Source organism: Antedon bifida, chromosome 8 (assembly GCF_963402885.1).
Source record: "Antedon bifida chromosome 8, ecAntBifi1.1, whole genome shotgun sequence".
In the NCBI taxonomy this organism is placed as follows: domain Eukaryota; kingdom Metazoa; phylum Echinodermata; class Crinoidea; order Comatulida; family Antedonidae; genus Antedon; species Antedon bifida.
Genome location: NC_136233.1, coordinates 16,464,155 through 16,491,416, shown reverse-complemented (window position 1 = coordinate 16,491,416; position 27,262 = coordinate 16,464,155). Strand labels below are relative to the sequence as shown.

The 27,262-nt window shown below is 34.0% G+C and overlaps 5 protein-coding genes across 7 annotated transcripts in view; 4 read left to right on the top strand and 1 right to left on the bottom strand.

Annotated features, from left to right (window-relative positions):
• The window catches only part of LOC144850685 (15-hydroxyprostaglandin dehydrogenase [NAD(+)]-like), a 43,837-nt gene that overhangs the window by 11,704 nt on the left and 4,871 nt on the right, over positions 1–27,262 (top strand). The window lies entirely within an intron of this gene.
• LOC144849769 (bolA-like protein 3) lies at positions 1,305–13,515 on the top strand. 2 transcript variants are annotated; one of them, XM_078706807.1, is made up of 5 exons: positions 1,305–1,318; positions 8,067–8,112; positions 9,057–9,171; positions 11,038–11,126; positions 12,989–13,515. In XM_078706807.1, exons 2-5 carry the CDS (start codon positions 8,083–8,085, stop codon positions 13,052–13,054), a joined length of 300 nt encoding a protein of 99 aa, XP_078562933.1. In that variant the 5' UTR covers positions 1,305–1,318; positions 8,067–8,082; the 3' UTR covers positions 13,055–13,515. The 2 variants fall into 2 exon arrangements, with proteins under 2 accessions (XP_078562933.1, XP_078562932.1); XM_078706806.1 differs by lacking the exon at positions 1,305–1,318 and having other exon boundaries at positions 7,959–8,112; positions 12,989–13,514.
• On the bottom strand, positions 1,409–7,975 carry LOC144849768 (2,4-dienoyl-CoA reductase [(3E)-enoyl-CoA-producing], mitochondrial-like). Its single transcript, XM_078706805.1, has 8 exons — positions 7,850–7,975; positions 6,967–7,172; positions 6,423–6,610; positions 5,949–6,053; positions 3,986–4,085; positions 3,337–3,409; positions 2,043–2,252; positions 1,409–1,675 (listed from the first exon to the last, which is right to left on the bottom strand). Exons 1-8 carry the CDS (start codon positions 7,889–7,891, stop codon positions 1,616–1,618), a joined length of 984 nt encoding a protein of 327 aa, XP_078562931.1. The 5' UTR covers positions 7,892–7,975; the 3' UTR covers positions 1,409–1,615.
• LOC144849566 (uncharacterized) lies at positions 14,837–17,601 on the top strand. 2 transcript variants are annotated; one of them, XM_078706516.1, is made up of 3 exons: positions 14,837–15,077; positions 15,994–16,374; positions 16,501–17,601. In XM_078706516.1, exons 1-3 carry the CDS (start codon positions 14,887–14,889, stop codon positions 17,423–17,425), a joined length of 1,497 nt encoding a protein of 498 aa, XP_078562642.1. In that variant the 5' UTR covers positions 14,837–14,886; the 3' UTR covers positions 17,426–17,601. The 2 variants fall into 2 exon arrangements, with proteins under 2 accessions (XP_078562642.1, XP_078562641.1); XM_078706515.1 differs by having other exon boundaries at positions 15,994–17,601.
• Positions 18,858–26,431, top strand: LOC144849710 (uncharacterized). The gene is made up of 9 exons (XM_078706722.1): positions 18,858–18,971; positions 20,066–20,296; positions 20,409–20,619; positions 20,911–21,022; positions 21,833–22,040; positions 22,900–23,417; positions 23,837–23,992; positions 24,578–24,682; positions 25,183–26,431. The coding sequence occupies exons 2-9, from the start codon at positions 20,114–20,116 to the stop codon at positions 25,304–25,306; spliced, it is 1,617 nt and encodes a 538-aa protein (XP_078562848.1). The 5' UTR covers positions 18,858–18,971; positions 20,066–20,113; the 3' UTR covers positions 25,307–26,431.

The window sequence follows — 27,262 nt, the reverse complement described above, 5'->3', positions numbered from 1 at the left end:
GAGAGGTCCAGTGTACATTTTTAAAGAACACAGTATACCGTTCAGAAGAGTAGGAGGTTACACCGTTGTACTGGTCCATTCAGCCCCTGTCGTGGGCAAACAAACGGCCGCCGTTTGGTGGCAGCACTCGACACGAGACCTTTAGGGGAGTAGAAAGTTGTGGTATGTATCATCCACACCTGTGCGCAATTCAGGCCAGTAAGCTGAGTGCGAGTCGCAGGTTATTCCCCCATTTATGCATTCACCTAACGAACCACTAGTGCTCTCAATGCATACCAAAATGAGACTCACATAATAGTAACAAACATCTGGAAACGTGAGAGTGACTGTGCCACACAGTGCCTTCTTTCACAAGTTTTAATAATACGTCCAGCTTATAAAGCGTTTAATGCACACAGCCTCTAAACGCTTCACATTTTTTGGATCAAACAAGTCTGGAAACATACTCCCATAATGTTGCAGCCAGTAATCAGCACAGTTTTGATCTATAACAGGTATACACCCGTTTGTACACTTGGGTGGAAAAATGCCTGGAAAAGCCAATCAAAAGGGAAATACCCGAAATTCATGTAAACATGGAGAAATATAACAAGAAAAACTACAATGGATTGGAATTAGAATTTCAGATAATATAAATAGCACCATACAATATTATTATTATTAGGAGCATTGTGTGCATGCTTTAAATATTGTGACAAAAGTTCCTGAACAAAAGGACAAAGAATTCTATATGCCAATTTCCGAGAACTAAACAGTACAGTATCAATGACAAACCAAATATAGGCCTACATATTTAGTTAGTCTTTCAACCGGAAACGATTATATGTACTGGTGCACAAAACTGATAATCAATTTTAAATAGGTTTTTATTAAACAAACAAGATAGTATATGAAAAGAAGCCAGTTGAATATAGGCCTTACAATTTTCATAATCTTGACATCACAAAAACAGTACAAGAGAATTTTTCCACTCCAGTGCACAATGAAGTCATACGCAGTTGATTTTGAAAACTAGTTTTTAGGGAATTCCCCATAAAGATAACTTGCGTATATTCACACTCTGTTATAAACAATTCAAACACAATTGTTTTTTTCACCGAATTAAAAGAGTAAAAAACAACTGAATAAAATAAATATTTTAAAGTCATTTTTAAAAACTAGATCATGAATATTTTATTTTTTACCTCCCTGAATAAATTGTGTTAATGTGCCGTGTTCTCAGTTCTACAAATAGTGCAGCAAGCAGCGAAATAAAAGTCTGGATTTCCTCTGCGCTGAGAAAATTAGTTTAGTCGTCCATTTGTTCAAAAATACATTTCTTGTAACAATAACATTTCCCTGATACACAACTTCCAAAAAACGAAACAGTCTTTTTTTTCAAGAAGAATGGCAAAAATGAAATATTGAATTTAATTAAACTGATGATATTTTAATTTCAGATTCGCTTAACATGTTGAAAACAAAATCAACTTTCGTTTATAATTTACCAATAAAACAAAACTCCATATAAATGTTTTGTTTATAAAATATTGCATCAAATATAAGATCTATTTTTTGCCAACTCACTATGACCCTTGACCTCTCCAATTATTATGACTCTTGACCTCTCCAATCATTATGACCCTTTGACATCTCGAATCATTTTTGCCATCATGTCCCATTGCTCATTGGTAACCTATAAAAAAAAAAAATTGTTTTTTTAATTGTTTGAGGAATTTCTGGTATTGTTGGGAATAATTTGGAATAAAAGTGGGAGCCAATATAGCAACAGAACACTGAGCTAACCTAGTCAAGATAGGAACTTGTAACAGTCCTTTGATCTTATGTCTGGCTGCGACAAATACCTGTACTATACATATTCTCCAAAGAGGTAAGGGGTGTGGAACTGATTGTGTCGCAGCCACAGATTAACTCTGAAGCTCAGCATCCTGATTGCTTTGACCTACAATAGGGTTCACTACACCAAGAACAACAACCTGAACCTAGGACACTGGTGGGCACAATACACATATTAAGTTTAAAAAAAATTAAGTAACACTTACCGATGTTAATTTATTGAACATGCCAGCCCCATAAGGCAAATCACCACCATCGAAACATATTACAGCGCCATTCATCCAGCTGGCGTAATCACTAACCATGTACGTGGCCAAGTTCCCGATTTCTGCTACCTCTCCTAGCCGGCCAACAGGAATTCGTTTCAACATCTCCGCAGAGAATTTGCCTGTTGGGTCTAATCGGCTGAAGGCACCCTACAAATATGAAAATATAATATAGTTGAATTTTAAGAAGAATTGTTAACGATATGAAATTAAATAATGTGTAAATATTTAATACTGGATTAATAGTAATATAATGTTCAAGATAATGGTTTTGCAGAAAACCCGAGATTTAGATGAAAAATGGGATATTGATGTGCCCAAATATGGTAGTGATATGCTCAAATAAGGTTGTGATATGACCTTATCATGTCCATATATGGGCACATCACATTTTTTTGTCACAACAAGTTTGAAAGTGTAGACAGGGCTTAAGGAATGTGACTAAATGTGGTAGGGTATGCAAATTCATTTTTATTTGAATTGCAATACAATTTATTATATCTATCTAAATTGACATAAACTATCTAAAAAGTCATCGCTATGATATCATTTGTTTAAAATCTTCTTCTGTGTCCCTATTTGGCTTATTCATTTCCTTCTTTTTATACTAAACGAAAATGAATATCTATTTTTATTATCTATTATTATAATCTATATTTATTTTGTTCAACAGGCTGAAAATGATTAGGCAAAATGATTAGAGTACCATTTCCTTGTCTTATTATTTCATTGTTTATTTAGTTTGCCGATATGAAATTGAAATTTCCCTATATGATTGTATTGTTTTTTTTGTTTTTTAAACTTACCTTTAGAAATTGTTTGGACTTTATATTAGGCAGAACTTGTTATTATAATGATTTGACACAATATGACTGTGTTTACATTATGTCATTGTACCCATATATAGAACCAATGAGCCCTAAACTTATTCATATAAATAAGAATAGCAAGCCCATATTTAGTTATCATACTAAATACAGTAATACAATGCCCGTAATATGAATGTACATAATTATGTAATTGTACCCATATATAGAGGCATATAAAAAAGAAAGCCCGTATTTGTTCCTGATAATATGCCATTTTGCACATCTATTATTGGTTATGTTTTTAAACTCACATAGCGACTAACACATCCTGTGATGTCATAATGTGCCCATATTTGGATTGAAGGTGACAATTTTTCATTCTAGTTTTGACAAGTTTCAAAGCAGAATGTATTGATAAACGATACCTTTGTCTGAATTGGTCCAGGCTGAATGACGTTAAATCTCATGCCATATCTTCCCCACTCAGAGGCTAACGACCTGTAATGACAACAACAAATCTGTCTACCAATTGAACGATAGAAATAGAAATAATCAAATGAAAGAAATAATCAAATGTGGACAAAATTAATTCTTAATTAAACAATTAACTGTTAACCATGCTGCAAGTGGTGAATTTGTTTCTACTGTTGGTTTGAGGTTTTTTAAATAAAATAAAAAAAATAATAATCGTTTTATGATAGATACATATATATACTCTGATTAATCTTCATTTTTCAATTTATCAAAAATAATTCTTAATATAATTATCATTAATATTTTGACCAAATATATATTGAAAGATGTTACTATAATAGGGGTTGGTCAAAGCTATAGCTTCATGGTCAAAGTAATATATAACTTTCTTTTTCCCCATCCTATCCACAGCCCCCTACACTCTGGCCAATGCCCACCCCACCCCACCCCACTCCTACAATCCACCCCCAAACAAAGACTGCACATTTTTTTTTAAACACACCTTTTATTTATATATTGTATATATTATTTTACTGTAGATAATTTAAATTTTTTAAAGCACTTTTTAAGAAAAAGTTATTAGAATGTTTACTTGCTTACAAGCTAAGCGTTTCAACTCCTGATTTGGCTGCTGCGCTCGGTGCAACAAACCCTGATCCAGAATTTGTATAACTAGTTGTAATTGAAAGGAAAGCAGCACCTAAAAGGAAAAACAGTTGAAAAATATATGTACTGTTCAGCTCTATCTACACTATCAAACTTTATGTTACAAAAAAATGTAATGTGCCCATATATGGACATGATGTCATATCATTAGCATATCTGGGTATATCACTACCATATTTGAGCACATCACACATTTTTTGTCAAACTAGTTTGATAGTGTAGACAGAGCTTTAGTTTTCAATAATCAATCAATTAAATAGCCAGGCTGAATTATTTCTTCCCTTATCAGGTTAAGGCAGAAATCATGACAAATTTATGAGATTAATTATGGCATAAATTAGGACATTATAAGGGGTGTTATATAAGCATGGACTTAGATCAAATACGTGTCTGAAGCTCTGTCTACACTATCAAACTAGTTTGAAAAAAAAAAGTATGATATGCCCAAATATGATAGTGATATGAAATCATCATGTCTATATATGAGCACATCACATTTTTTTTTTGTTACATAAAGTTTGATAGTGTAGACAGAACTTAATGGAGTGATATAGGCTTCAGGAGCTATGGGTTTGATGCCCATCAACATCATTCATGTTATTTTTAATACTTGAGAGATTATTTAGGTTCAGTTATATTTAAGAAATGTGTAAGCTATCAAGTATGTAAACTCAGACTTAGATGTTTGCCTTAACATGTTAGGAAAAGAATAATGCAGGCAGGCTAGTGATCTGGAGGTCATGGTTTGATGATGAGGTCATGGTTTGATGATGAGGTCATGGGTTGATAATGAGGTCATGGTTTGATAATGAGGTCATGGTTTGATAATGAAGTCATGGTTTGATAATGAGGTCATGATTTGATGATGAGGTCATGGTTTGATGATGAGGTCATGATTTGATGATGAGGTCATGATTTGATGATGAGGTCATAGTTTGATGATGAGGTCATGGTTTGATGATGAGGTCATGGTTTGATGATGAGGTCATGGTTTGATGATGAGGTCATGATTTAATAATGAGGTCATGATTTGATGATGAGGTCATGATTTGATGATGAGGTCATGGTTTGATGATAATGTCATGGTTTGATGATGATGTCATGGTTTAATGATGTCATAGTTTGATGATGGTAACGGGACGATTCGGCCCTGAGACGATTCGGCCCGGGACGATTCGGCCCTGGGACGATTCGGCCCGGGACTATTCGGCCCGGGACGATTCGGCCCGGGACGATTCGGCACACTTAAATTTATCGGCTTTGATATGCATTTATAAGCATAAAATAAGCTTTTTTCCCCAAACTTTATTTTCACAGAGACTATGGGGTAGTACTACTAGGGATAAAGATGCAATAAAGCAAACATTTTGAAAACATTGTCGAAAATGATCATTTTTTAGTCACGCGAACGATGTAAACAAGTTACGCCCTCTGTTGGTCGCTTGGCGAATGCACGAAATAAACAAGGTTTTCGAAGTAATAAATTGAATATAAAATTACGTTTTTTTAGTAATTTATTATATATATTATATCAAGATTGTCAATATCAATAAATACGGATTGTTAAACACCTTTAAAAACTTGATAAATACCAAAAAAAATGAATATGAATTTGGTCTAAAGTGAGACGTTTCGGCCCACAAAGTGAGACGATTCGGCCCAAAAGTGGGCCGAATCGTCTCACCAAAAGTGGGCCGAATAGTCCCGGGCCGAATCGTCTCAGGGCCGAATCGTCCCTGAACCTTTGATGATGAGGTCATAGTTTGATGATGATAATCTGGTTTCACTTTGGTCAAAGTGTATTAATGAATTGTACCAATGATGGAAACAGGTACAGTATTAAAAAATACCCTGGGAAAAGTTTTATATTTTTTCTTTATTTATAATTATAAGATACCTTGGTTAGCTTCTATGAGTCGTTTACCAATGTCTAAGGTTACATAAGCTGTTCCATTCAGTACTATGTCAACAACAGTCTTCCAAGCATTTGGCGATAACCGCTCTATAAAAGGAAATAAAATATATTTGAAAGTCAAGTAAGGTAAACCAGTGTTAAGGAAATCAGTAACAGTATTTATTTAGTAAATAAAACAATATTGGTGGCAGTGTCAAAAAGAATCCATCACTGGTCACAAAATATCTAAAATATATAACAATAACATACAATACAAAGACTACAGTATAGATTTTCATATTGTAGAATTTTTCTGGTCCAAAAATTCAGGTAAATATCAGTGTTTTCGCCCGAAGCTAGTTTTACCAGTAATATTTAAATTGTTCTCCATTCGTTATCAAAAATATTGCAAGAAAATGTAACGGAAATTAAAACACATGTCTAGTAGCAGTAGGCACACTGAAAATAGTTTTATACCTGTTGGAGATATAAAATTTCCTGCAGCGTTGTTGATGACTATATTTGGTAGACCAGCAGCTGCAACGCAGTTGTCCACTGCAGTTTTTACTGCCTCAGGGTCACGGACATCTGCTGAGAACGCATGAACTTTGTTTCCTGTTTCTGATGATATTTCTTCTGCTGTTTTTTTAAGAACATCTAATTTCCTGATACAAATATACAATAAATAACCTAAATACAGTTTCAATTCCACAAAATAATTCCAAATACGTGAATTTTAAATTTCAATTTTTGCTTATTTAGCTTGTCTCAATCAAGAATTATATTAGATGCCATCTTTTGAGGTTTTCCCAGTAATTTACATGGATTATGAAACAAAACATTTTCTATTTAAAAAAAAAAAATTACTTACAGTCCGCTTACATTCCTGTGTTGCGTCCTATTCGGAACCATGCTTAAGGAAAGCTTACTATAGGTGTGAACGAGGCTCATTCTCATTTTCTTACAATGACAACTTCGGCACCCAGGGAAGATCGTGAATGTGGCTTTAGCTCATTCTTACCTGCTTACAATGACAACTTCGGCACCTAGGGAAGATAAAGTGGTTGCCATTCCCTTTCCAAGACCAGTGCCACCACCTGTGATGAATGCAACCTTGCCATCAAATGTTCCTTCTTTAAGCATTGAATCCAACCTTGGTTTAAGACTGTCATATTTAATATCATTATTTTCATTCACAGCTGACGTCAAGAAACTTCTGGAAAAAATCTGTTCAAAAATTATATTATTATAATTTGATTAGTTAAGATGCGATTTACACCACCAAGGGGCCCTCCATCGCTGGAGGCCTCTGGTGTTTTTTTTTTTACATATTTTAATGCCTGTGTTTTTCTCTGGGTGCTCAGGTTTAGCCAGTCACCATTCATAGTCGTTACACCACTCACTGGTAGTGATTTATTTCTTCAAAGAGTCAGTGTCAGTATATATCAAAATGGTAAATCAATTTATTATGAATACATATTTAATATAATATATAGGGCCTAACTAAGCGCAATTTCAATTGCCCTTCATATATGCTACATTTCATGTTTTTATTTTTGATTTTTGTTCAACAACTTGTGCAGCACCATTTGAAATTGCCCGACTAATTTTCTTGCACAATTTACTAATTTCGCAGAACATTTTTTTTAATTTTTAGGCCCTAGGCCTAGGCACAAATCGCTGACAGGCACCGGCAAATAATCTCTCCGCGATCGACTCGGCAGCCTTTCCTCCCCTCTACAGACTACTCCCTCTGTCCGGTCCCTGGTCTGCAGCAACTGGCACAACTTTAACAACGAAACCAAAAGGCATGCGGCCTCAGTAAGGCCTAGAATTTCTACTGTTGCATAGCAAAATATCTTTTAGAGGTTGTATATAGGAAATATCTGATTAACCAAACCTACTCTTTTTGAAAAGGATAAAATTATAAATTTATTGGACAACATCTTCCCAACAAGAACAAACGTGTATGAAGAATGAATTTATCGTCAGGTGCTTTGCTTATTGACCTTTGACACACACAACCAACCAACCAAAAGTCGCGATAGAGAAATATACAAAGTACATGTGTTTTGTTTTTTTTATAGGCCTAGGCCTACCCTAGAAGTGACAAAAATAATTTTTTTAAATCGTATAAATGTTACGATCTATTCTAAGGAATCGTATTGTAAGTTTCTCTACTGATTTCTCCTATGATATATAGATAAGGATTTATTTATGAAAAGTACGAATCAATAGTATTGTTAGCTATCTGATGGGGCCGCCAGCCAGGCCTTTTTTTTAGGCCTAACTAGCCTAGGCCTCTAGTTAGTAGTTAGGCGCGCCTAGGGCTATATATAGTCTTACAACCTCCAGGTAGGGGGCCTGAATAGGGGGCCTAGGCCATACTAGGTCTACGACCGGTAAGCCTATAGCTAGTCTAGCCTAGTAGGTAGGCCTTCCTCGGACATATAGAGAGCATAGAGTAGTAGTAGTAGGCTAAAACCGACCACATCAGCCTGGACCTGGTGGAGACTGGGCGTGTTGATGTCAGAGCATGGTGGTCAGAGGTGATTCCCCTACACAGCACATAGACTGGCTTCTAACTAGCTTTACAAATGACAGAATAAATAAAATATAAAATACAAGTTTTTAAAATTATTTATGTTTATTGATACATGCCATAATATTAATAATTATGCACTTGTCAATTGTATGACCCACTATACAACCCCCGGGAGAGGTGCGTCATTTGTCCGATGTGCGTCATACTTTTGAATACCATGACGCACCCGTGCGTCAAAAAGGTGACTTACCTTTAGGTGACCATGACGCACCCATTTTGACGCACTGTGACCATGTTGTTTATGATATGGTGGGTGGTAAAGTGACGGACATTGACACACCTTGTTCATTGATGTGACGTACCATTTAGGTTTTTTGACGCACCCCTGGGTCAGTAATTATTTGTAAATGACGCACCCATGACGCACCTCTCCCGGGGGTCGTATAGTGGGTCATACAATTGACAAGTGCATTATAGCCTAATATATTATTGATTTGAATTTAAAACCAATTTGATATGTCGGAGGAGAACATGTGACCTACCAAATCATGACAATCTACTTACAGGGTTCTATATTTCCAAGATGGTTGAGTTCACACACAGAAGGTGAACAAAAAATAGTTAAAGTCTTGAAGACAAAGTTTCCAGAGGCTACTACAATTGAGGTAGAAGATATTTCAGGTAAAAAAATACAGATAAGTTGAATCAAACTTTATGTCACAGTGTCCAATGGACATAATGATGTCATATCACTACCATATTTTTTTCATTTTTACTAATATTAATGTCCATGATACAACATTTATTCAAGGTGAAATCTTATTCAAGTGGAGGTCCAAGTGCCAAAATAATGCTTCGTTACCATGTCCCATTTCCATGTTTCTACACACTCAGCACACCAACTTTTTTTGTTAACTAATACCCTTAGACACAATAATCATGAGGTGTGCCGTTGCAAATTTACTGCGGTCACCTTGAAATCCAAGATAGCATTAAAAATGGCTGCCATTTTATAGTGATGCACACTTTGTTCATAACTTAATAAATATTTGATGTATTTTGTTGAAAATAAGGTTGATTAATAGCTATTCACATTATCTTTTCATTTTAACTTTGCAGTAATGAAATAACCTTTTTTAAGCAAACATATAGAATTTTGAAAAGTAAAATGTTGAAGTTGAAGGTGCTATTTAATTGACAGATACTCTTTAAATACTGATTATGATGAAAATAGATTTATTTTATAGATAATTAAACCTTCTTCCTTATTAATTATTTAAAAGTAATGTTAGATATTAAATACATATGAAAAATGTATTATCTGTGTAAATCTAATTAAAACTATATCATTTTATGAATTATGTTAATTAACTATTAATTAAAGACGGGTCCCCTTATTTCCACCTATTCTGCATTGTATGTAGTATGTATACAGTATATAGTGTATACAGTATATAGTTAGACACAAAATAGAGGGCACACTAACATTCAGGTCACAATAGCATAATCATTTTTCTGTGCGCAATATTCTAACGTATGAATACATACATAGCGTTTACGTGGCGGATAACCTAACTAAGATTTTTTTTTCTATTTACTTTTAATAATTATACTGCCCATCTTATCTACTCTTACTAAATAAAAGGTATGTTGTCTCCCTACAAAAAAAAAAAAAAAAAACCATTTTACTGTCACATTAAATAGTTTATCCACTGTGGCCAACAATTGGATCAAGAAAAAATTATTTACCGGAAAAATCTATAAATTTAAAGCAAAAAATAGTCAAATTGTCTGTCAAACAATGGTTTTTGGTTAAATTTAACAATTTATTTTGTCTTTTTATAAGTGAAACCACTTTTTCAGGTTTTTTTCTACAGAAGTGAATAACTTGATTAAAACTTCAAAATGGCCTATTCAAAGACTGATTTTAATAATCTTCATTTTTCATGTTTTTCGGGGAACAATACATCTTTAATATTTTGGATTACAATTATTAATGCCTGCAGAATTAGCAACCTAAAATTAAACAGACATGCATTCCAACAATACATAAAATATTTCTATAAATTTATACAACTAATAATTGCATTATTGCAAGTTTAAATTGCATTTAAATGAAAGTTCCCTATTATAGTGTTTTCTACACAATTTGCAAGAATTGCTATTTTTGGTTTGATAGCAATTTTTTTTTTATTGATAGTTTTATTTTTAAATGCAATACTAGACAGAGATAGCTTCCATTTCAACTGTTAATATACCTGACAACTTCCTTAATAAATACTTTTGACTTTGTTTCCTTGTACTGTTGAGTTGATTTGAAGTTTAACAAACACCTTTCTTCCAAACATAGGACAAATATTTGAAAAGCTGTCATTTGTCCAAATGCTAATTTAATTCTATTATACAATCAGAGGGAAATTCCAAACTTTAATAATTCTATACTTTCTTTTGTCTCAAGAACCCTTTTGCTGAGTACAGATTTATTATCCCTTTCAATGATTTCAAGACTATGTAAAAATATTTGTTTTGTTGGGGTTTTTTTTTCAGGAGGTTGTGGGGCCATGTATCAAATACATATCGAATCAGAAGTATTTTCCAACAAAAGAATAGTTATGCAACACCGAATGGTTAATGAAGTAAGATTACTATTAATATTATTTTATAATTTATGATATTATTTTAACACTCTGGCCTGATTCTGGTATTTCAAATGCGTTTTTGGGACCATTTGGACCTCAAGAAAAGTCTTATTTTGGGAGAGTTTCTGATTTTTAAAGAGTCCCATATTGGTATTTAATTTTTTTTTGTTGTGTTAATGTTTTGTTGTTGATTGTATTTAATTACATGAATCAATGTTCTCCCGAAGCAGATTTTGCCAGCAAGATTTACAAGTTTAAATTGGCTCCAACCGTTGAAATAAATAGATAAATAAAATAAAAAATAAGTGTTACATAAGTTTTAAGATGGAAGGTTACTCCTGGTAGAAGGAAATAAATGTACATTTTTGTGGTAGATGACCTCAAACAGGATTTTAAGATCACTTAATCTAAAAGGCAGCAAGTTTCGGAACATTGCCAAATTTATTTTATACTGTGACAACATAGCTGAGCCTATTTATCTACATGAAGTACCATTCCTTGATGATAAGTTTCCTTATGATAAAAATAATCCTGTAATGTTTTGATTGATGTCTTTAAGGTTATAAACACCACATTTCAGAAAACTGGTATGAGGAAATAAATTGATTAAATTACAACTTAAACAAAAAAATAACATTTTTAGATCAATGGCGTAAATCACCAAACGACAATTTGTTTAAAATAAATTTATTTGAGAGATTATTTAGAGAGAAATCTAAATTAACATTTAGGTTTAATGGATGAGAATATGTGTTTATTGTACATGGTACAGCTGCTGGGCTGGTAGTCTTCTATGTAACATGTCTTCTATGTAACACTTTTTTTTTACCACACACAATTTTGTCTTTGTTACTTAAATTCTTTTTGTGTTAATATTTCTTCATTTAAAAGCTTCATAAACAATTTAGATTATAGGAAGTGATGCTTTTTTTTAGTTGAAAAATATTGATATACATATTAGGTATGCCATTGATTTTTATTCCTTATTTGTAGGCCTTATTGCTTTCCAAATATGGAGTAGTCTGTCATACCAACACAGTACAGTACTTCTACATTATATCGAAACAATAATAATGTATATAATATATATTTTTAGCTTTAGTTTTTACACTAAAATACTGTACAGAGATATTCTTTATAGTTCAGCGCATAATTCAGCATTTTATCTCCACCTTTGTTAAAATGTATATTCTATTTTAATATGTGAACCAGACCTAGATCAATAAGTACTCTATTGTAAAAGAAAACAGACACTTTTTAAAGCACAGGTGTAAACAATCCGTTTTCCTTCTGTACAAGTTTCTAAAGTAATAACTTATGTGAAAGTAAATAATTGTCTGATAAATGAGTAGGAGGCTAATACTAATAGATGGTCACACCCAAATTCTGTGATACATTTAATTGCTTTCGTGTTCACATACATAGTGCACAACATGTGGGTGGGTCTGATGTATTCATAACGCTATACTATACTATTCATTTTCGTGTGAACATGGCTTACAAGATGCTTTTGGGAAGTTTGGAATAAAATAAGAATCAGAATACAGCAGAATTGTGTGTTAAGCTCTGTCTACACTATCAAATCAATGTGCCCATATATGGACATGATGATGTCATATCACTATTTGGGCATATCACTGCCATATTTGGGCACATCACACTTTTGATAGTGTAGACAGAGCTTAAGACCTCCTTTGGGAATCCTCTATTAAAGGGGACACTTTCCTGTGAAACAAAAGAGGGGGGGCAATATATGTTTTAACACTACGGCCCACCCTTATTCTAGAATGTGTATTTAAAAGGTCTTTAATCAAATATTAGCTATTGAAAAAGTTTAATCATTTATTTTTTGTCAACAGGCTTTATCTGAAGAAGTAAAAGAAATGCATGGGTTAAGGATATCAACATCTGTCCCTAAATCTTGATAGATATCATATTTAATGAAATAGAAAATACATCGAAGTGGAAGATATTTTGATAAGGAAAAAAATAAGAAAAGGAAGAATTTTTACAAAATAAGTTTTCTATAATGTTTGTTTGACATCAGGCATTTTAATATTGAAACCAGTTTAATAAACCTAGTCATAACATTTAAAAACTCTACGACTACTTTTAAATTATTTAATATAAGTGTTGTGCCTGATGAACTGGCGCCCATGCCGGGGTATCTAACTTATAAATTCAGTCAAGTTACGTACCTTCATTACAATATATATTATCATACTGTTCATATTATTACAACTGATATTTATGGAAGTAAATTTTTATGATGCCTTCATGTTTCATAATATTTTAGCTTAATACCATATTAATATTGATATTATCAAGAATACGTATAATAATAGTTTGTCAATAAAATAAGCTTTATTACAATTACTAATTGTTTTCGCATAATGTATTACTGTAGTATTAATGGATATACAGAATGCAAGTAATTTGACCAATCACAAGCGGTGGATGATCAGAACTTGCTTTGCATTACAATTTGTCTGATGGTGATACGGCCACTGCCTCTTACTCAACTCGCAGGGGTTTTTCTGCGTTGGTAAACAAAATCAATATTGTTATAATAGAAATATGAAACTATGTACAGATAAATATATATTTAATGAGGCCTATACTCTAGTGTGCAGATAATTATTTATTAAAGCCCTGTTTACACTATCAAATTTATGTGACAAAAAAAATGTGATGTGCTCATATATGGGCATGATGATGTCATATCACTACCATATTTAAGCATATCACTACAATCAAACTTTTTTTGTCAAACTAGTTTAATAGTGTAGAGCTTAAGTGAAATTCCACTGGTAATGACTAATCTGTTTTAAAAGCAATTATGAGTACCCTGGTGTTTAATCCATGAGATCACAAAATAATATTATTCTTTGCTAAATAATCAATTACAATGGATCATGCCTCGTCCTCCAGAGTCAAGGATTAGTGACCACAATTTTTCCTCTATGCCCCGGATGTTTTGAGCTAAATGATATTTTAAGTGGTACTTAGAATGAAATGTATTGAGAGATATCAAAAATATATCAATTTATATACATTAATTACTAATTATGATCCTGCAGTCTAGACAAATTTTCTATAGCCTAGATTATTTTATAATTTCATTCTTTCTTTAAAATAATATTTGTATAATGATATTGAAAGAATGGTGTTATTACAAGACAATGATTAAATAATAGTAATACAGTACTTACATTAGTAATCTACATACACTTATCTATTAAATAATACATTGATTGTGAACAGTCATACCGTTTTTAGTGAAATAATTGGTACTCATGATAAGAGGACATTTTTATTTTATTTCCTCCTTTAGATAACAATGTGTTACCTTTTCTGCAGCTAAAAATATCAATTAATACCCTGGGATATTTGACATTCTTTTGTTTACCACAGATGCTTTGTATGGTCAATTATTCTTATTTGGTAGGAACTATCACGTATGACGCGCGGAGGACAGTCCATGTCACCGTTGTCGCGTATTATTTTGATTAATGAATATTATAAGTTATAATAACAGTAAAGCTATTTAAACATACGTCTCAAATTAGCTATTTGATAGAATCTGAATGAATTAGAATATCCAATTACGACACGTATATTCAAGCGATACGGCGGGGTAAGTTCCCTTTTATAGTTGGACTCAAAAGGGGATTCCCCTATTTTTATTATGGAGTTCTCGTTTAACCAACACACTTAGCAAGCGATTCAGTCGATACGAAGAGTTTATAATGATTTGATGTGCTTTATTTCTTGTGCAATGAATGCATTTATTTTAGAAAGTTTTTTAGCTACCTCACTATCGATAAATATATTTGTAGCAATGTATTGTGGCTCTAAGGTGTTTTTAACGAGTGCCAGATTCACAGATCGCTGTCCGCCGAGTTTAGGTCGTTTGCACGAGGAATGCCCATGGTATCTGCCACGATAGTAAGTATATTGTATATTTGTTTGTATTTTGTTGTTCTTTCATCACGAGAGAATTACACTACTGTATTTATCATTATTGTGTCTCCTGGTTAATATTGACAATGTCATAACTCTAAGACATTATTCATGTTAATAATCGGGTTCAAATTAAACGGTCTGTATGTGTTGCAATGCGCATAAAGGCACACAATAAAACCTAAGTTACGTTAGAAGCTAGTGAAACTCTATGTACACAAATATTCATCCTTTGCGTTCAGTATCATGTGGGGATAATATTATTAAACGTATTTATGTTTGGGCGCAGGGGCTTTAATAAAGCTTATTAAAACTATCGTTTTTGATACCATACAAAATAGTTGTTTTTCGCCGTATTTTATAGTATATCTCTTTGCAATGTACACTGTTTTTGGCGCAATAGCACTATAAGGACTAAAACACTATAACTTAACTTTGCAGCTTCCTGCCTAATAAGACAATATATCATCTCTCCCTTTGTTCAACACATACGTCGCTATAAATTCGGATATTAGGAGGGTTTTTAACGGAAATTAGGCCTACCACTGGCGATTTTTTTTTCTGTGATCTTTAAAACTCCAAATTGTTGGTGCTAGTAAAATAAAGGTCTATAGAATGCTATTTTAGTTTCCTATCGGAGGTAAATTGCAATCTATCATCGATAAGACTACGCGTTTTGCCGTTTGGGGTCCGTATACTTTGATCTGATATCAGAGGAGGGCCTACCATAGGAGTTACTGTAACTGGTTACACTAGGAAAGGGTACAGAAATGTCACTCGTTCATGGTTAAACGAGCATTTACTGCGAATGTGATCGTGACTAGAACAGAGTAAGTGCATGTAAGTATAACAATACTATAATAGTTAACATTTTATTTAACTTTTTTTTTTTCATTTTCAGTGTCGTTCTTACATTGGGAAACAGTATGTTGTTCCTGCTAGGCATCGTGACTCTGTGTGCAACGAATGTTATCCAGTCACCATTCCGTGACATCCCTCGAACAGTTCAAATAGGATTTGCTATCATGGTTGGGTTCTACATCTTCAAACTAACTCTGGATTCTATCCACTACACCCACATCCCAAGCTACGGAATACCCACCGTCCATCATATACTAACGATCACGCTTTACTTGGTGTTTTTAGTAGAACGTCAGAACGGTCTTTGTGGAGTTCTAGGCCTGGTTTTCCAAGCCGACGCCGTTTTTATTGATTTCTCAAAATTGCTGAACCAGATGGACAAGGAGGATCATGAATTGAGCAACATCACTTGGATGAATAAGTGCGTAGGAGCAAATGTGACGTTTATAACCAGAATAATTCTACCGACTGTTCTAATTATTATATCATATACAACAAATGATATCTTTTCAATGGATCTAATAGTTATCATGTTCTATTTTTTAAGCTTAGTGTTCTTTTCTATATGGAACTTGCTCATGTTTCGCAATGCCGCTGTGGGTTGCTTTCGATATCACTACAAGTTGAAGGAGATGGCGTGTCAGAGAGCTCTCATTGGCTCGTCTTCGCGCGTTACTGGGCAACAACTGAGGAGGACACAGGCGGCCACGCCTAGATTAATAATGGAACATAATAATCTAAAACGTTTACCGCCACGTTCAAACACTAACATAGCGACAAAGCACAAAGAGATTGACCGTCCTAATAATCTTAAAGTTCCAAAATTACCAATAAGAGAGGCCATAGGTCTGGAACCATTTCAGACGACAGACAGACCTTCTCATTCCCGCCATGCTGATACAAGTGCCCATGGATTATCGACATTCATTGATTTTAATAGTGATTATAATGTACCTCATACGAACAGCGAAATTGATGAACATTTCCGCAAACATGGCGGACGATATCGCTGCCTTGATGGAATCTCGTGCTCAACATCGGATTCCTCGTCATATAATGCCACCGGAACAGAAAGTAGTCATGTTATGCCTGTCACGCCTTCTTACGTTAATTCTGTTGTTGATAATGCAGGCCTACATTTTCACCGCCCATACAATTACCGCCAGATTGATGGAGATGAAGTTAGAACTGATAGACCAAGAGAACAACCTCGTCAAAGAGACTCAACTACTAATGCGACGGCGATGACGACGGGAGACAGAAGTGCGTCTTGCCTAACTGAAAGCGAGGCTGCACTGACTGCCCAACTTGCGCAAACAAACTTTAAAGATAAACCTATTACAAATGAACAAAATAACAATAGACCTACCGCTATATTTCAAGGAATAAATGTACCTAATAGTAATGCACAATCAGTTATTCCCGGCGGCATGTCCGCTTACCGCCAATTTGGAGAAAGACAAAGTATATGACTATTAATTATGTATCCATCCTTATATAATAAAATGAATAATAATATAATATTAATAATATTCTTGCGTAGATCGCACGCCTGACGTGACTGTCTGGAAACAAACTTATTTATGCGTTAATTGTCGTTAATATTTTCTAATAAAATGCTATAGTATATATTTATATTATTTTGCCTGTTGGTATGTGTCTTATAAAAAGCAGGAGTACGGATGTTTATGGTAGGCCTACTGGTCACTACGTTATTACGTAATCGAACGTCTTCCATCATTTAGAATTAATACCAACTTTAAACCCCACCTTTTGCATGTATACTTTACAATTTACATAGTTTTGTCAGTAATGTATAATATTATTTATTTTTTATTCTTGACGTCATATTCGCGTAACTAAGTGCAACAGACCCCTTTTCATGGGCGAATCCAGGAGGGGCGCAGGTGCATGCCAAAAATTGATTAAGTCATAATTGTTTCGTATATCAGGGAAGAGGTATATATTTTACTTTTTTCTGGGTATTCTATTAATAGGCATATAATAATATTTAGTTTAGAAGCCTACTGAGTACATTTAGTTATAGAGAGAGTGTTTTTTAAAATCCCTTACTATTTGCACTGGAAGGACAACCTATAAAGTCTCACCATGTTCTTTACCTGGAGTTACTCCTCAAAACGGACAATACTAATACTAAGGTAGGAAAGTCATTAAAATTGATTTAAAAAAAGGTTGAAAAAAAATATTTTCATATTTAATTTCTGATCAATTGATCAAAGATTTGCTGGTGTAATGTACTACACTTAACCCAGTCATAGGAGAACGCCTAACCATTTATTTATATTGGGTTGTTATCAGTTGTCAAATTTTTAATTGTCATAATTAGGCCAGGCCCACTACCTACGCAATATTATATAATACATTTCATTAGTATGCCCGAGGCTGTGATCATTAGAAAGAAATCTAACCACAAAATACCTTCGCGCTTCCGGAATTAATATGGATGGATTTGTTTGGTTGCCTCTTTTTGGAAAACTGAACTGGCAGTAGGCCTACGTAGTTTCATCCCATACTATTGTCATTCTTCACTAAATGAAAGAAAATTCTTTTTTAGAGTAACTTTCGTTTTCTTTGCATTGTTTTTTTTTTAAAAATAAAATGATTAATCAATCAATCAAATCAGTCAATCACTACTGAAAACACAATAACAAAAAACATTTAACATAAAAATAAAGACAATAGGCCTACCTACAAAGATAACTACAGAATCGAGGGAGGGAGGAAAGTCAAAATACGTTATATCAATCATAGAGATATTATAATATCTCTATGGTTATACGTTACATTACGTTACGTTTTCAGTTTTAGTACAACACATTTTGCACTATAATAGAGGGCGATAGGCTTATTTTCCAATGGGATTGATCATGCATATCATTGTCATCTGCTGCCCTCCTCTGGTTGGTTGTGTTAAAGTTGCGCGCGAAAAATAAAATTGAGATGGGAAAAGAAAACGAATGCGATGAAGAAATCAATGTGCAGAAACTACACAATAAGGTTTGTTTATCATTTTTAAAGCTGATATATAAATAAAACTGTTTTATTTATTTTCTTGTTCAATCCATCGTACTAAATAATTAGGCTACTACTGCTAGCATCTCTACTATAATTATCTAGGCCTCTAACTAGGGCCAAGGCCCTACCCACCACCAGCAGTAGGCTACTAGGCCTGGGCCTAGTAGTAGTAGTAGTAGTAGGCTATAATATAGCCTAGGCCTAGTTAGGCCCTACAGTAGTGTAGTAGTAGTAGGCTAGCCCTTGTTAAGCAGTAACCGAAAGAAGAAGAAGAAATAAATATCAAAATAGATCAGATCAGAACACATAACATAAAACGATTTCTCCAATCAATGGCATAAATTTAAAAGTTTTTGATTAACAATTTGGCCTATAACAGGCTATGATATTTAATTATAATTAACAACGAATAATGATAATTATAATAAATCAGTATTCTTATAAACTAGGCCTATAATCTTTTATTTAATTCTCATTGTTGTGTATTGTAAATCACATGTTTGCCCTCTGTTTTTTTTTTGTGGGTTTCTTTTTACGCCGTTGCTAAAGATACGGTACCGTATCCATGCTTCTAAAAACTAAAGATACGGTAATTATAGAGGGCGCTTCCATTTGCTAAAAGTACGGTAAAATTGCATTCCTAAAACTTGTACCTAAATATAAAATTCTAAAATAAAAACTAATTTAAAAAAAAAAAAAAAAGACGTCAAACAGAGTATCGAACCTCCAACCCCTTAAGCCAGAGCCTCATCACATGCCCACTCGGCTACACAGCTGGCTTGCAGAAAACCAATGCAATAACCTATTTGATTAACATCCACCTTACATAGCGACCTCTATAATTACCGTACCTTTAGTTTTTAGAAGTATGGATACGGTACCGCATCTTTAGCCATACCGTTTACGGTTTTTTTTATATACCGTGATACAAGTCTAAATATGTAGATGCGATTACTAATCTTAATTTTAGTACAATCATAATGCCTAGGCTTAGTATAATCTTCCCATCATGGTGGTGTTTTTTTGTTGTTAATGTTTATCACTTATTTAAATGTTGTTTACTCTCTTTTTTTTAGATACTATTGTAAATGATTCAATTTTGATCATAGAAACACTACAATTGAATGAGCATGTCTACTGAAAAGGAAACTCCAAGGAGTTTAATCCAGGGATTCCTACTAACCAATGAAATTAGCCAAAGTGTCATCAATACTAGGTCTCGGTCAAGAAGAAGCAGTCAACAACTCACAATAAAAGAAGTTTTAAATAACAGCAAGGGCCATTCTTCAACAAGTAGTGGAAATCAGGTATACTTTAATATTATTTGGAGAAAGCAACTTTTAAACCATCAAAATACCCCAATTATGGCATCTTTATTAAAAATACAATTGACTTATTTTTTATGATTCAATTTCTTAGGTTAGCCCTAAAAAACAAACGTTTTCTTCAGAAAGACATTCACCAAGAAAACATTCAACTCCTAAAAAATTGACCCCTGAAGTTTCGGCAAAAGCGGCTGTAAGAAACCGTTTCCGTCGTAGTAAAGGAGGAGCAGAACAATTTCCTGTGGTAGGATTTGGAGGGGATGACCCGACCCCTCGAGGCCTGATACAAGGATTTCTAGCTGAAGGTGAAAATCTTTTTATTAGTGTCCTGTTCACACTGATAGACAATACTCTCCAGATCTTGTAAAAATGCTTTTTATTGTTTGGGTTTATTTAATATTTTTATTTCTTTTCACCATTGGTAGTTTCTGACTAGAGAAATGTCTAATATTCATTCATTCAGTCATGTATAAGTAGTAAAGCTGTGTAATTTCAATTGGTCAACATGCTAGGTCTAGGGCACCATGCCTTATTTAAAATTTAAATTAAACATACTTTATGCTTGATGTTTCAATAAAAATTAATTTTTGTTATAGCTGCTCCAGAAACTCCTGCTGTACATCAGACAGAAACTTCACCGCCAACAGAAACTTTTGAGTTGCCTGGTATCTATAATGACCATGAAATTGAAACTTATCAACAGAGTAGGTTAGTATGAGAATATAGACTAGTAACAAGTAATGTTAATATCCCTAATTTGCAAAGTACAGTGGCTGTATTCACCAATCACACTTAAGTTAAAAGCAGTGGCGTAACGCAGGGGGAAAAGCCCTCCAACACTGTGTAACCCTCCATGCTCTGGGGCTCCTGGGTTTAGCCAACAAGCACTTATATGCCACTGGCTAAAAGGCAAATACTTTTCCCTTAGATTCCTGCTCTGCTCTCTTACTTATCAACTTAAGTGAAATCCTTTATTTATTGACTTACATAGTACAATATGTGTGAGAGGATCATAGCAAATATTGTATAAGTGTATATATATATAATAATATAATACCACCAAACTTACGAGTTAGGATGACTATAGCGAGGCATTTAATAAAAAGGCAAACTGCCTTAAAATGTAAATGTGACATGTTTCGAGAAACTATTCTCATCATCAGAACAGTAAACAACGCCTAGAGTGCTTATATACCAATAGGACATATTGTATGTAATAATATAAAGTACTTTTAATTTGGAAGTTCAATGGACCTCAAGCTCTGCCTACACTATCAAACTTCATGTGACAAAAAAATGTGATGTGCCCAAATATGGTAGTGGTATGACATCATCATGTCCATATTATGGGCACATCAATTCAAATTTTTTTTTCACATAAAGTTTGATAGTGTAGACAGCTTTATCACAGTTGTTAGTATTTGTCACATCATATATATTGAGAGTGACAACAAGCATTTTTATTAGTTTCTATCCTAAATCCACAAAATCACTTCATTAATCTATTTTTTATTTAAGGGCACTTTCTCCTCTCGTGGATGCAGAAGCCGTTACTCGTAGTAGAACTCGTTCAGTTAAGAAGAAACGGAAGAGACCGGAGCTTGATTACGAAAACTTTTTTTCAGGGATTGAAAAACGAATTAAGACAGTGGGGCCACGATTGGAAGAGGATGCTGCCGCAGAATTAGACCACGATAAATCAACCCTAGAGGAACGTGCTGAAACGGTAAGAAATTGTTTCCGAAAACAAAATTTTTTTTATTAAAATTTGCTTTCCTGTGAAATGAATAAGAGGCAATATATATGTATATACACAACGGCCAATCCCTATTCAGGGGACACCCAATTAAGAAGACACTGTTGGATCCTGAAGGTGTTCCCTTATTAGATTTCGATTTAAATTAATTTTATAACTTCCTGAAGTATTATAATTTAACAGTCTTTCTTTATGGTACAGTATGTGGTTTCACATAACATGTAAACAAAACTTATTTTTCCAATGAAATATAATAATATTCAATTGTTATTAGTAAGTGTTATTAGATTTTCTGATAATAGAATTTCAGTTTTAGTTTACATTTCATTTAAAAATTATTTGGTTGTCTTTTCTCTGAAAAATATGTAGCTTGGTAGTTAAAATGCTTGCCTCCAAATCCCAAGGTCCAGGTTTCAATCCTGACCTTGTGCCCAGGGTTCAATCCTGACCTTGTGCCCAGGCTTCAATCCTGACCATGTGCCCAGGCTTCAATCCTGTCCTTGTGCCCAGGCTTCAATCCTGTCCTTGTGCCCAGGCTTCAATCCTGTCCTTGTGCCCAGGCTTCAATCCTGTCCTTGTGCCCAGGCTCCAATCCTGTCCTTGTGCCCAGGGTTCAATCCTGTCCTTGTGCCGAGGCTTCAATCCTGTCTTTGTGTCCAGGGTTCAATCCTGTCCTTGTGCCCAGGCTTCAATCCTGTCCAGGGTTGTAACTCACAACTGTTTCCACCCCTATGCCTGAATCAAATCAATGCAGTTTATCCTGTAATCGGCAAGTTTCTTGCTGTTGAATATGTATGAAATTATTTTAAATGTTAATGGACTGTTTTAGGATGTCATTTTGTCATCTAGTCCTGATGCATCTGGCACACCATTATCAAGGATTCATCTTCAGCCAGATGCAAAGATTCCAGACTTTAAGATGAGTGATGATGAAAGTATCAGTGGTGATGAGTCAATTGATGGGATGGCTGAAGTACCAAGAGAGGTTGATGTTAACTCCACTGGTGATAGAATGATGGAAGAGGAAATTGCTAGAGAGGATCAAGAGGAGGAGGACACTATTGGCAGTGTTGAAAGAGGTCAAACTGATAGCGTTGAGTCTTCTGTAGAAAGAGACATTCAAGATGGAAACCAGCCAACTGAAGGACGTGAAAGGAGTCCTGAACCAGAAGAAGTAGTTGATAACAGCATGCAACAGTCTAACTGGATTAATGAGATTAATTTGGAAAGACAAACTCTAAACGAAACTAATGAGTTTAGGAACCTTCAAACACCACATATTTCCCCAAGATCTCGTCAAACACCGATTCTTACTGAACGAAGAAAAAGTGTTCAGGTGAAAAAAAGGTATGTCAATAATATCGCACAGTTATCCATGCCATCCTTCAATTAAGAAAGTGTTATTCACGTTTTCGTCATGTTGTGCAATCTAAACGTCGACAGAGATGAGTGTAGGACCAGTATAAGAGTTATACTTAATGTTTTCAGCTAACTATTGAGTGTATATACAGAATAATCTATGCACTGAAATAATAGTTTCTGATATCTCAATCATACACCTTAAGCTCTGTCTACACTATCAAACTAGTTTGACAAAAAAAGTGTGATGTGCCCAAATATGGTAGTGATCATAACATTATCATGTCCATATATGGCCACATCACATTTTTTGTCACATAAAGTGAAAGTATAGTATAGTATAATAAAAGATAGTGTAGACAGAGCTTTATGGTTCTACTTATGAACTTGCTCTAATTTATTTATAGTACGGCTATAATACCCAAAACGATGACAAGAAAGCCAAGAGAAGCAAGAAAGACAAAACTACAGCCACCACTGCCAACAAGTTTAACAAAGAGTATCTTCAGTCACTTCTCAGCTGCTAAAGTATCAAAAGATGCACTTGATGCTATAGAAAAGGGGTAAGCTACACATTCACAATTTGGCTACTTACCTGGATATATGGTGCTTACCTGGGTGCATGGTACTGACCTGGATAAATGGTGCTTACCTGGGTGTATGGTACTGACCTGGATAAATGGTGCTTACCTGGGGTATATGGTGCTTAGCTGGCAGTATGATGCTTACTGAGGGTATATAATACTGACCTGGGTATATGGTGCTTACCTGGGGTATATGGTGCTTACCTGGGGTATATGGTGCTTACCTGGGGTATATGGTGCTTACCTGGGGTATATGGTGCTTACCTGGGGTATATGGTACTTACCTGCATATGAGGCATTGGCCTGGGTGTATGAGGCACTGATCTGGGTTTATGAGGCTGACCTGGGTGTATGAGGCTGACCTGGATTTAAGCTCATCCTAGGGTATAAATAACACATTAATAATTGTGCTGATGTAGGCAATTTGTAACTCAGACTGTAACTTTGCATCAAGTGGGTTTTAAACTTTGGATTTAGTTATCCAACTCCATTCTCTTAACCTGTTTAAACCACTCAATAAGTTATTGAATGTTGACGATAAAACTTTTGAAATCTACTTGTTAGGAGTGAGAAGTTCTTCAAAAGGGTGACAGCTGATCTTGGTGTATACTGTAAGCACAGTCATCGGCAAACGATTGAAATGGCTGATGTTGAATTACTTATGAAAAGGTAATTTATTTTACAATAGTATACAAGATTGGAATAAATATATACAGTACATTAAGTAGTGTGTACCACAACTAGAGCAAATACATGCAATTTTCATTTGAATGTCTGTTTGATTCGCATGAGTGCTCAACTCATTTTCTGAGCTCTTAGTTCCACATGTTTTAAGTAATTAAATATTTAGCTTCGAAGTACTGTATTATTCTATTCAAATATTTTAAAGCATTTCTAGAGAGTCTGAATCTTGTACAAATTAAGATTAAATTTTATGTCACTTAAACTTATATTTGTTTCCCAGAACTTATAAACATAAATATTACAATTATAAAACACATAAATGGATAAATATAAGACTATCTTGAAAAATCTGCATTAGAAACCTAAAAAGCATGGTAAAATAAGACTCTTTGAAGCGGTTATAAATTTTAACTTTACCTTCCACAAAAGTAAAAGTATACTTGTAAAAATGTTTTTAAACTTTTTTTAATATTTTCTTTTTTTAGGCAAGGTTTAATAACAAACAAGCAATCGATCCAGTCTTTGATTGAACAGCATCTTCCCATGGAGTACCGAAAAGAGTTAATACCAGTAGCGTATTCCGGCAACGTTGTTAAGCCTAAGATGTGATATGTCATCATAAATTCAGATAAAATACAGTAGAACCCCTATATATTGGACTCCTTATCAACCCAACAAGGTGGCCCCTGAGTAGGGGTGTCCTCACAATAGATGTAGGGTTAAAACATATATTTTGCCATGTTCGTTTCACAGGAAAGTGTCACTTGAATAGAGGTGACCCAAAGAAGGGTCCAGAGGCCTCAGACAAAGTAGACATATATACCACATATCCTCGGGTATAATCTCACTTCGGGTCTAATCCCACCCCCTACTTTACGTCTGATTTCCCAAACTGGGTATAGTCCCAGTATTGACTTTTGGTCTGGGTGTAGGCCTCTCTCTATCCAGTTCAGATGAGGTTTTACAAGAATTGCTTATCAATAATTTTTTTCATGAACCAGGGTTTCCCCAAGTCATGAAAGTCGGTCCAATTTCGTGTTCTAGGGGGTGGGATTATGCCAGAGGAAATATGGTATATAAATGGCAAATTACTGAATAAATAACAGTGCTGTATATAAGCTATTCACACCCCCACCTTAATTTCTCGTTTTGATTGTAAATATGTTATATATTATAGAAACAGTTTATAATGTGTAAATAAGTTGAAACTGGAAAAAGTTTGAATCATTTTTTTAGTGGGATTGAAGTTTCTGTTTTATTAGGAATTAATGTTATATTTTTTGGCAAAAGTCATTAATTACTCTAAATCTCTATCTACACTATCATTTATGTGACAAAAAAAATGTGGTCATATAAGGTAGTGATATGCCAAAATAATGGTAGTGATATGACATCATCATGTGCATATATGAGCACATCGTTTTGTTGTCACATGAAGTTTGATAGTATAGATAGAGCTTAATACAGTACCTGATCTAACCTTGCATAGCAAACACAAAATAATTAATATAAATACAGACATTTTTTAAATTACATTAGGATATTCTTTTTGCTATTATAACTGCTCTTTTCTATATTTTATACAATTCTAAGAGACACTTTTCTTTGGTCCTTTAATACTAGTGGTCTTTGTCAATGCTTTTAATCATGTTGCTAATACTGAATATGAGATATACCTTTTGTTGGTCATTTGTATGTAATTTCCTTATATTGGAAAAAACAGAATAATGTTAATAAATTAATAATTAAAGGTTTTTGAAGTTTGTTATGTTAATACAAATTTAAAAAAAAATATTAAAAACCGCATTTTTTAAAAGGAAATTTCCTGTTAAATTCTTATAGAGCGATAAGTTCAAAGGAAGACAATTTTAGGTCAAAATTGCAATCATCAACCGTGTTTTGATTTTGACATTCTCTACTGTCAATCATTGTCTGACGGATACCTCTTTAATAATCATAATAAATTCCATATAGCGCAAAATGCAGGACACCTCTAATATAAGCGCTGAACAAACAACAGCAAAATGTAAAAGAAAAAACACATTTATGTTGAAAGTGCAAATTAAAAAGGTGGGATTTTAAAAACTCTAGTTTACAAACACTGGCCGTCAACACTTTGTTTGGTGCGCTGTATATATACTTATCCAAATACCTGGGCCTTCCTAATTCCTCACTGATTATATCAGAATTGATGAAATCACTGACATGCTGAATCAAGTTGTCATTCAAGCAATGTAGTCTCGTTATCTTGCTGTATCTGTCCAAATTTCCTTGATGTTTTTAATTGCTCAGTAAGTAACTTCTCAACAAAAAACCATTGTTAAGAGTTGCCATATTACATTACTGGGTTGGTTTGAAAACGTGTGCATTTTCATAATATTCTCTTTCGTTTTGTTGATTTTGTTTTTTTGTAACAGAAAACTTCCTAATATCTTGAGGCATGACCTATTTAAGATACTTCCTCAAACGTTTTAAACTATTAAAATAATATTTGTTGGGTATTTTCACTCAGATAATAACAACAGTTCCTTTACAGATACTTAAGCACTCACAAACTCGAACCAA

Excerpts from the sequence above, each read along its gene's own strand:
- LOC144849566 (XM_078706515.1), top strand. The coding sequence starts at position 14,887 with ATGTGCTTTATTTCTTGTGCAATGAATGCATTTATTTTAGAAAGTTTT. Across the intron at positions 15,078-15,993 it reads CCATGGTATCTGCCACGATA|TGTCGTTCTTACATTGGGAA; the intron begins GTAAGTATATTG and ends TTTCATTTTCAG.
- LOC144849768 (XM_078706805.1), bottom strand. The coding sequence starts at position 7,891 with ATGTTGTCCAATAAATTTATAATTTTATCCTTTTCAAAAAGA. Across the intron at positions 6,611-6,966 it reads GAAGTTGTCATTGTAAGCAG|GAAATTAGATGTTCTTAAAA; the intron begins GTAAGAATGAGC and ends TATTTGTATCAG. Across the intron at positions 6,054-6,422 it reads AAATTTTATATCTCCAACAG|AGCGGTTATCGCCAAATGCT; the intron begins GTATAAAACTAT and ends TTCCTTTTATAG.
- LOC144849769 (XM_078706807.1), top strand. The coding sequence starts at position 8,083 with ATGTTACGATCTATTCTAAGGAATCGTATT. Across the intron at positions 8,113-9,056 it reads CTATTCTAAGGAATCGTATT|GGTTCTATATTTCCAAGATG; the intron begins GTAAGTTTCTCT and ends ATCTACTTACAG. Across the intron at positions 11,127-12,988 it reads AACACCGAATGGTTAATGAA|GCTTTATCTGAAGAAGTAAA; the intron begins GTAAGATTACTA and ends TTTTGTCAACAG.
- LOC144849710 (XM_078706722.1), top strand. The coding sequence starts at position 20,114 with ATGAGCATGTCTACTGAAAAGGAAACTCCAAGGAGTTTAATCCAGGGA. Across the intron at positions 23,993-24,577 it reads CTTGATGCTATAGAAAAGGG|GAGTGAGAAGTTCTTCAAAA; the intron begins GTAAGCTACACA and ends TCTACTTGTTAG. Across the intron at positions 24,683-25,182 it reads GTTGAATTACTTATGAAAAG|GCAAGGTTTAATAACAAACA; the intron begins GTAATTTATTTT and ends TTCTTTTTTTAG.